This window comes from Olea europaea, unplaced genomic scaffold (genome assembly GCF_002742605.1).
Source record: "Olea europaea var. sylvestris unplaced genomic scaffold, O_europaea_v1 scaffold827, whole genome shotgun sequence".
Taxonomy (NCBI): domain Eukaryota; kingdom Viridiplantae; phylum Streptophyta; class Magnoliopsida; order Lamiales; family Oleaceae; genus Olea; species Olea europaea.
In genome coordinates this window covers 243,950-253,327 of record NW_019266709.1, presented here as the reverse complement: position 1 = coordinate 253,327, position 9,378 = coordinate 243,950, and the positions used below count along the sequence as shown (strand labels likewise).

Sequence of the window (9,378 nt, the reverse complement as noted above, 5' to 3'; positions counted from 1 at the left end):
TCACAGCAAGCCTAATATTATCATTGCAAAATTAATCACAGATAGCTATAGCATCAAACAAAAGTAATAAACAAAAAATAAAAATAAAAAATGCATACAAAAAAAACACAAGACTAGTTAACCAATACATACGAGGCTAACTGTTCAAGTAATTTGAAGTATTTTTCTCGGTGAAAAATCAATAAAAGCCACTGCACTCAATCTGAAAAACAAACGGTGATTCAGGGGGGATGACAACATCCTAAACCATAATAAGGATTTTACCTTTGTCATCCCAGACAATGCTACACTGGGTGCAGTGATCCATGTCGTATGATAAGGATTGAAATGGGAGCTGTCTTGAGATGAAGTTGCCAATGATTGCCCAGAAACCTCAGTTGAACATGTCTACCTGATGGCTCATATGCTGCCATATAGAGAGACGTCAACTTATGTGATAGTGCGTACCTGCAATTCAGAAGAAGAAAATCTTCACATAGAAGACAATTCCATTTTGATGTAGCTTCCAGAAGAAAAGAGGAGGAAACATACATTTGTTGTTTCAAGCGTAAAATAAATTAAGTACGTCGATGCTGTTAATAAGAAATATTTGGCTCAACAAACTTATTAAAGTTGAAGTCAGCCAAAACTAACAAGTGAGGCAAAACTTACGAAAGCTTGGAGAAATTCAGTGTCACTTCTCAACCCTATCATTTCAGCAATCTGGTGAGTAATCTTTAACACTATCAATAATCATCACATCATCTGAACTGAAAGAAATTAGATTTAGCAACATTAGCCTATAAAATTTGCAAGAGTAAACATTATGGAAAGCAGATGTGCAAAGCTTCATAGTTACCTAACAAAAGAAGGTGAATATATGTTTTATATGAAATATGCTTCCACATACAGATGGATATACTTTCCACACACACACAAAACATTTTTTCCTTAAAAAATAAAATGGACACGAGAAACTAAATCAACGGAGATTAATCTATGAAATCAAGAAAATTTATCAAATAACAATTGTAATAACTTAAAAATCAACAAAATAACATGAAAAAGGATTCTTGCCCAGTCAAGACAATTTTCACAGTCAAAACAAATTGTTTGACCATTACAGAAGGGAACCCCCCCAAAAGGAAAAGTTCGTTTTGAGGAAGTCAGAAAAATATTTACTAAAATCATGTAATAAAAAAGGCAACTGAACATAGCTTCAGTCACATATCCTACCATATAATTTCACTGCGGCCTTTACACTGCACACACACACACTCTCTCTGAAAATGCAGAAAGTATATTCGAAAAAGAAACTTACTTTAAGATCTAATAGAAGAGGCACCTTCATTCCATCTCACGTTCTTTCAAGTAATCAGAAAATGCCTACAAATATTAGTTCCATTCAAAAGATGTAAGAACTTCCAATCTAAAAAATGCATAAACATATAGTAAGTCAAATCAATGCATTTCCGGTTTCCTAAAGAAGATCGAAGCAAATATTAATAATTTAACCACATATTCCATCCAAGTTGAGGTAATTAATTGAAAAAACAACTATCACTCCATTTATCTATTTGATAGAATTTCTGTTAGTAAAACACATACAAGTTGAGGAGAGAGAGAGAGAGACTGATTTTAGTGCCATAGCCAATCAATTACTTGATTGTTCGTACATCGGCTCAGACATTGATTTTTACCGCACAACAGAGCACACATATGAGACACAGAGTAGCATGAACGCTTGAATAACTATTACAGAAAGTGTAGATTCACTATTAGATGCAGAAAATTCACATTCTGATATGAAAAAAAATTGACTAAATGTCGAAAGGTGTTTGCATGAAATGATGTTGAGATTCATAGGTATGAAATTGAATCTGTTACCTCGTGCAATTGAATTCACGGAAATGAATCATAGATGGAATAAAAATCAATTTCGACGTCGGGAATGTCAGCAATGATGGGCCAGTACTTTCCTTTGTTCCTCAAACACCGTTTCTTAATAAGTGGGCAGTCTCGAATCCAAAGGCTCGAAAGCTTTTGAAGCTGGTCTTCCAAAGGCAATGCCACAAGCTTTGGGCATCTATAGATGCGTAGTTGTTGGAGAGAGGTGAGGTTTTGGAAGTCCTTTGATAGGGTTGTCAGATTTGGCAGGTCAACCAACTCCAACTGAATTAGAGATGGAGGAAGCACACATTGTTCTTTGTCAGCATTGTTAGTGAAGGAAACCAGCTTCGGACATCCACCAAAACAGAAGTTTTTAAGAGAGGTGAGTTTGTGTAGGTTCCACTCCCCCAGGGGCTTTAGTTTCCTCCCGCAATCTTTGATATCAAGGTGAGACAGATTTGGGGGACTATTTTCTTGGGAAAAGATTTCCATTAATGAAGAACAATAATTCACCTCCAGGTACAAAAGGGACCAAAGTAGTTCCATCCTATCGGGTAAGGACTTGAGATGTTGACAACCTCTTAAATTTAGTATTTTTAAATTTGGCGTGGGCAAGCCGCCATGTGGAAAATACTCTAGACCATCACAAGACCATATGTATAGTTCAGTGAGACTTCCGTAATTGTGGCCGGAGCCTAGTAAATTTGTTAAATTCAAATTCACCCAATGCTTAACAAAAAGAGATGAGAGTGAGGTGCTGCAATCCTGTAGGTTCATCATTGTCTTCAAAGATGGACACTCTCTGATAAATACCTCCTCAAGACAAGATATTTTAGTAGGCAACCACTCTAGAGCTCTGCATTGTTCTACTGTAAGTGTCCTAAGATCAGGAAGAACATCAATCTCTTGAAGGGACAATAGCGAAGGACAACTTTCAACAACTACTTTTCTTAGGTTGACTAGGTTTCGTGCAGTACTATCACTTGGAAATAGAGTCTCAAGATCATCACATCCAATAACTTCAAAACTTTCAAGTTTAAAAGGAAACTGTAAAAATGCATTGATAACTGAAGTTAATCCAAAAATTCTAGTCAATCGTATTTGGGTTAAAGATTCCAAATTCTGCATATGATTTAGGACCACCTCATTACACTCTGTAGCTTCTAATTCACAAAGGGAAGGCAGTAAGAGATTTGGAAGCCTCACCAATTTTGAACAACAACTTATCTTCAATTTGCGTAGCTGAGAAAGTTCGATAACACCTTCTATTCCAAGCCATTCCTCCCAGTTACACATGTCCTCAAAAGTCAGACTAATGAGTGATGGAAAAGGTAATTCTCCATGGCCTCTATTTCCATAAAATTCAGCTCCAATCAATTTCACTTGACGAATGCCTCGAATGCTCAAGTCTCTTAGCAAAGGTAGTTGCCCTAATGGTGGCAAAGTTACGCAATTTTCACAAAATTCGAAGCTTACCTTTGCTAACTTAAGGAATGCTGAATCTCCAATCCAATTAGAGAAATTCATACCCCCGAAATACTTAATTTCAAGTGTTGATAAGTTTTCATGGGGCTTTAATGCATTAAGCACATCCAATTCAAAGAATTTATTCCGGGAATCATCAAAGACTTCATTCCATTGCAGCCTTATTTTGTTAAGGCCTGGCTTATCCATTAGCCTCGCATCCATTGCTTCTTGAACATTCACAACATTCTGCAATTCCTCGATAGAAATTTCACCTTGTAGAAATGATAAATTGCCCAAGTCTTTTAACCCCATTCCTTTACTTTCACTTGCAGTCATCTTAGTTAACGTTCGCAAACTTGTTAGTTGAGCAATTCCATGAGGCATTTCATGTAATTTAGGAGTAGCTGCAATGTCCAGATGCCGAAGATTAATAAGATTTTCCATGCTTGTGGGTAATTTGGTAAGATTCCAACAACCTCTTATAATCAACACTTGTAAGTTGATAAGGGTGCTCACAGATTCAGGCAACCACTTCAGTAAAGTTTGAGCAAGGCCTAGGTATCGTAGATGTCTTAAATCACCAATAGAATCTGGCAACTCATAAATTGAATAACCATTCAAGGATAGCACTCTTAAGCAGTACAAATTTGGTAATAGGTGAAGCAAAATTCTTTGTGATATGTAATTTGAATACGCATCAACAGGTAGTGACAAAAGAGTTCTCAATTTTTTAACTTTGTTGAGAAAACTAAATCTAGGATAAGTGTCATACCCAGTGCGCTTGAATGACAAGTGATGGACCTTTTGAGAAATCTTACTAGGAAGATTTTCCTTGAGGGCATCATCCATCCTCAAACATCTATCACCAGCAACTAACTTAGCTAGATCATTAAAGAGATCGTGCATCACAAAGCATGAAGAATTGGTACTTGATTGTTGGAAGAATGATCTATCCAACAGTTCATCAAAATATTGACTACCTACATCTTCAATTAACCTATCTTTCACAAATTCCTGCACAAGACCTTCCGCCATCCAAAAGTGCACTAGATGCAACTTTTCAAACATATAGTCCTTGGGAAAGAGCGCACAGTAAGCAAAGCATCTTTTCAATTCCGGACGAAGATAGTGATAACTCAGTTTTAGAGCAGGAGGAATTTCACTCTTTTCTTCATCCATCCAGATCTCACTTTTCAACACCTCTTCCCATTCTTCACGACCTGCTGTGTTGCAAAGAACTCTCCCAAGGGCCTTTACTGCCAGGGGCAACATCTTACATCTTCTTACCATAGACTTGCCAATCTCTATTAAATCTGGATGTCGGTCAAAAGTTTTAGCTCCAAATGCATGTCGAGCTAACAATGATAATGCATCGCCCTCTGATAACTGATTCAGAAGGTATGCTGGAATTCCAGACATGATTTTGGCCACTCTTTCTTGTCGAGTGGTAATGATGATTGTGCTTCCAGGTTTTCCAGCAAGAAAAGGACGGCGTAGGATGTCCCAATCGTCATAATATTCATTCCATACATCATCTAAAACTACCAGAAATTTCTTGTTTGAAAGGATATCCTTTAGTTTGCTCTGAAGTGTGGGAAAATCTTCATAATCACACCTTTCACCAGAAACTAACTCAAGAACGCATTTTGTTACTCTTACAGCATCAAATTCAACTGAAACGCAAACCCATGCCTTCAGATCAAACTTGTCCTTCAATCTTTCATCATTATATACTAGTTGGACAAGAGTTGTTTTGCCGACACCTCCCATGCCAATAATTGGTACCACAGTTATTTGACTATCATTTGATTCAACACCAACTAAGATTTTGAGTATTTGCTCTCTGTCCTTTGCTCTTCCATAAACTTCTGATTCTGCGATAAACGAAGTTGTTGGAACTCTTGCATAAGTTCGCAATCTTTCAAAAGGCCTCACCCACACATTCTCCCCTAAACTGAGAACTTCGATATTTTTGGATATATCTTCCAATAGAAAACTAATTTCTTTTAGCTTGGAAGCAATCCGGCGATTAAACATGAAATCAATGTAAGAAAGATTATTGGGGATGAGCCATTTTGCCATATTGGAGCTACCTTTGTTTTTCCTTAATTTGCGCTGCAAAGCTTCAGTATTCAACTCATCCACGAAGTCTTCAAGATCATAAGCCAAATCTTCCAGATTGTTCAGCCACTCTTTCACAGGTTGGCTTGTTATTTGCCTGTTTTCAGCATCAGTAAGCACAGCCTGGATCATCAACAAAGTTCTACGCCATCCTTTCATCTGGGCATCTATTCCAATGCGACGCAGAAATTTCAGCAGCTCACCAGAGGCCAGCTTCTCAAGCAAAGCAGAGAGAATTGGATCTAGAGAAACTTCGACGATAGCCATTGTTATCTTTTTTTGTAAGACAGGAAGCAGGAGATCAAAGAGATGAATGAAAGAGAGAATGAAAGTCGACTACTGGTCAATGGACTCAATTATACAACAAAATATGCACATATTAGTTTGGGAAAATTTCGCCATTCATACCAATCTATAGAGGTAGCTGCAATTTCATCCAAATGCAATTTTGTTTATGAATAGTAACCCCAAAAAATAGATCTAAATGAGCACTAAGTCCTTTCCATCATAGTCTATCCATTTCACTCTTCAAAAGATAGTTTTTTTTTTTAAATTTAAATAATTATTATACTCTCAGTTTTATTATTAGACACAATTTATCAAATTTTTTATAAATAAAACTTTAAATATTTATAATATTTGGCATATTAAATTAAATTAAGCTTATGCTTGATAGAGATTAAAATCAGTTTTTTCGTAGGTTTTGATAGAAGTTGATGAAATGTGTTGTTAAAAAGTTTTCAGTTCCATGAACGTGTGATTAAAATTAATTAATGACTTTGATTTAAGATTTTTATTGGATTTTAAATCAAACCAAATCAGGTTTAAACTCAATAGATCGAAACAATGATATGATTTTAACTTTAATCATATTTCACAGATAAATCGTTCTTTTAAAATAATGAGTTGCAGTTAATAGTGATTGCTTGTAAACTGGACGGCGCCCCATATATTGTGATGTTGGTTGATGATTAAGTAAATAAAAATAAATAAATTGAACAAGGACTACATTGTAAGTACTTGTATTTGTTCAAGATGAAAGGTGCAATTTTCTCAATTATCTTTATCAGTGGCAGAAATGCCATCTATGTTGAGGACTACATTTTTTTATAATAAAAAATTCGAAAATGCCTCTTGTCCAGGCAAAAAAAGGCCAAAAAATAGGGTGCCGAGGTGTTTCCACCTCGACCGTCGAATCTGAAAAAAAAAATGTATGGGATCTGGGGGCTGAGGGATGCCACCTCAGCCCCCTATTTTTTACCCTGTTTCTGAGCCTGGCGCAGAAGCAGAACTCTAAAAAATTAGGCAACTCCGTCGGATTAGTTAACTTTTTGTGCTTTTCTATTCCCAATGAAATTAGTTTAATATTATTTTGAGGCGCACTGTATATTTTATATTTATTATCACAACTTGAGAAATCTCAAATGATCTGCATTTGGACATATTCATTTGTAGTCGAAGATGCGTTTTGTCGTATTCTATATTAATTATTGAAATGGACATGTAAGTCCCTGAGAAACCTAAAGGTTCAATACCAACTTAATAAGGAAAAAGTTATTATTAAGCCATGTTTGAACCCTATTTTTTTGGGAATAATGCATTTTAAAATAATAATTTTTTTGGAGTATATATGATTAAAAAAGAAGATTTTTTTTATTAAATTTACCTGTAAAATTATTTTATGAGAAAATATGCCATTGAAAATGAGTGTTGAGAACAATGAAGCTCAAACAAGGGTTAAGTATTTGACTAAGCTCGTTTTTTAAAAATTCAATTTTTTACAAACTCATTTTTTATACATTCTCAATAAAATGTAAACTCAAAAATTTTCTCACTTTTTAACTACACATATTTTTAAAAAATACTATTACAAAACTCAATTTTCAAAAAAAAAAAAAAAAAAAAAAGGACTCATACAATGTCTAAATAATAAGAATAACAAGTTATAATTTTATTGATAGTTTTTAAATTTGTCTAAATTCTTTTCTAGAAAGAAATTGAAACATATTGAGACTCAATTTGCTTATAATTATTCATATTTCAATCACTATTATTTACTAAAATTCATCTATATATTTTTCAAGGTAGAAATTACGTGACTGCTAAGTTATGTGACATATTGTAGACATCAAATAAATAAATAAAACAATTGAATGGACCAGGTTGATATCTAAATAATTAGCCCATTTAAATCTACTGAAATACCTAGAAGATCAAAGTCTTTTTGAAATTCAAGCAAATCTAAAAAGGTCCAAGTCATCTTCAAATCAAAACAAATTCAAGTTCTAGTCCCGAGGTTGAAGTCTAAGTGTCAAACAAGTTAAGTTCTTCACAAATCAAGTCTTCAACAAATCTTGAAGTCCAAGATTCAAGCCATGTGGCCATACATCTTCAAATATTTAGATCATCAATCAGAGGATTGTGTACTTGTTGCTAACATAAGAAGATCAACATCTACTTTTATTTATCAAAAATACAATTTGTGACTATTTCTATATTTTAATACATGAAATATGTATGATAAATTTCTTTTCATGTCCAGAGGAACTTTCTTGCACTCTCCTCTTTTAATCTCAGAATTTTCAAATTTCAAACCACTATATCAACAATGACAAACGAAAAGGGGAAGGAAACTATGACCCTTCTTGAGGATACACTTGTTGAACTCTTCTAGGCGATCAGAGCCCAAACAAAATTTGAAAAATCCCAACTGGTTTCCACTGAGGAGGTTCTCAAGTAAAGGTAAAATTAAAATTGCTTCCAAGAAGCCGGGCTCTTGTTTGACAGAATATATCAAAGTTTGGTGAAAAACTCTCATTCTGGTTCATCTGTTGTGGCAAGTCCATGTCTAGATCATCTCATGCCACTTTTCTGCGAAATGGGGAGACTACATTTCTTATGAAGAGTCACTCGAGCTAGTGATGGTCACGGAAGCGACATTGGGCACATGCACGGAATCACTCGATCCAGCGATGACTGTTAGCCATTGAAAAGTTAACAAAGTCATTAGATGACAAAGATGCACAGATTGTTGCACTCATGCAATGGCTGGAGTTGCAAAATCTGTTGGTGGAAGGCAATATAGAAAATGCAGGGTCGTCAAAAACTAAAGATTTAGAAGTTCAAGAACACCAACAAAGATATCTAGGGTTTTACTTAATATTTCTTGTTCATTTTATGTTTCAAAAAGAAATTTCACGATACAGATGACATCATTCGTCCATCTTTTGTCCTCGATTCATTCCCGATATGATCTAAAACATGGTGGCATGAGCTTATATGTTCAGAATCATCGTTGAGTGGCACGATATGATCCAATTGTTACAAGTAGTATTGTAAAGTTCAAAGGTCATTGATGTGTGCGCACAGGTCACAAAGTTTAGGTCATAAGTCACAAATTTATGCGCGTAGGTTACAAATTACATATTCGTATGCACTGGTCACAACTTCAGGTGCACAGGCCATTGGTCACATATTTGTGTGAACATGTCACAGGTCACAACTTTCTGTGCACACATCACAAGACACATATTATTGAGCACAAGTCACAAATTTGTGTGCATATGTACCAAGGCATGGATTTGGTATGCACAGGTTATAGGTCACGGATGTATGTGAACAGGTCACATGTCACATATTTGTGTACGTGGGTCACAGGTCACATCTTTGAGCGCAGAGTTCACAATTACATCTGTATGAGGGCACATTGCACAAATCACAACTCATTTTGTTCAAGTCACGTGTTAATGTTGATGAACTTTCTTTCTTATTTGACAGCACATTAACGTATATTTTTATTATCTACGACAATTTGCAATAAAAAGTCGGGACTCCATATTGAGTACTACGACAACTGACTCTTTGTTTCAGGCTAAGATAAAAAAAAAATTCCCAATTTACAAAAGAGCTAAACGTGATAAT

At 35.2% G+C, this 9,378-nt stretch overlaps 1 protein-coding gene across 4 annotated transcripts; it reads right to left on the bottom strand.

Moving 5' to 3' along the window:
- On the bottom strand, positions 1-5,803 carry LOC111391711 (putative disease resistance protein At3g14460). Of its 4 annotated transcripts, none has more exons than XM_023016958.1 (5): positions 1,867-5,803; positions 1,301-1,365; positions 652-749; positions 265-447; positions 1-11 (listed from the first exon to the last, which is right to left on the bottom strand). In XM_023016958.1, exon 1 carries the CDS (start codon positions 5,722-5,724, stop codon positions 1,882-1,884), a length of 3,843 nt encoding a protein of 1,280 aa, XP_022872726.1. In that variant the 5' UTR covers positions 5,725-5,803; the 3' UTR covers positions 1-11; positions 265-447; positions 652-749; positions 1,301-1,365; positions 1,867-1,881. The 4 variants fall into 4 exon arrangements, with proteins under 4 accessions (XP_022872726.1, XP_022872727.1, XP_022872725.1 ...); XM_023016959.1 differs by lacking the exon at positions 1-11 and adding an exon at positions 31-202; XM_023016957.1 differs by lacking the exon at positions 1-11 and having other exon boundaries at positions 31-447.
- Between the last annotated feature and the right edge of the window lie 3,575 nt (positions 5,804-9,378).

Coding starts and splice junctions, on each gene's coding strand:
- LOC111391711 (XM_023016958.1), bottom strand. CDS start 5,724: ATGGCTATCGTCGAAGTTTCTCTAGATCCAATTCTCTCTGCTTTGCTT.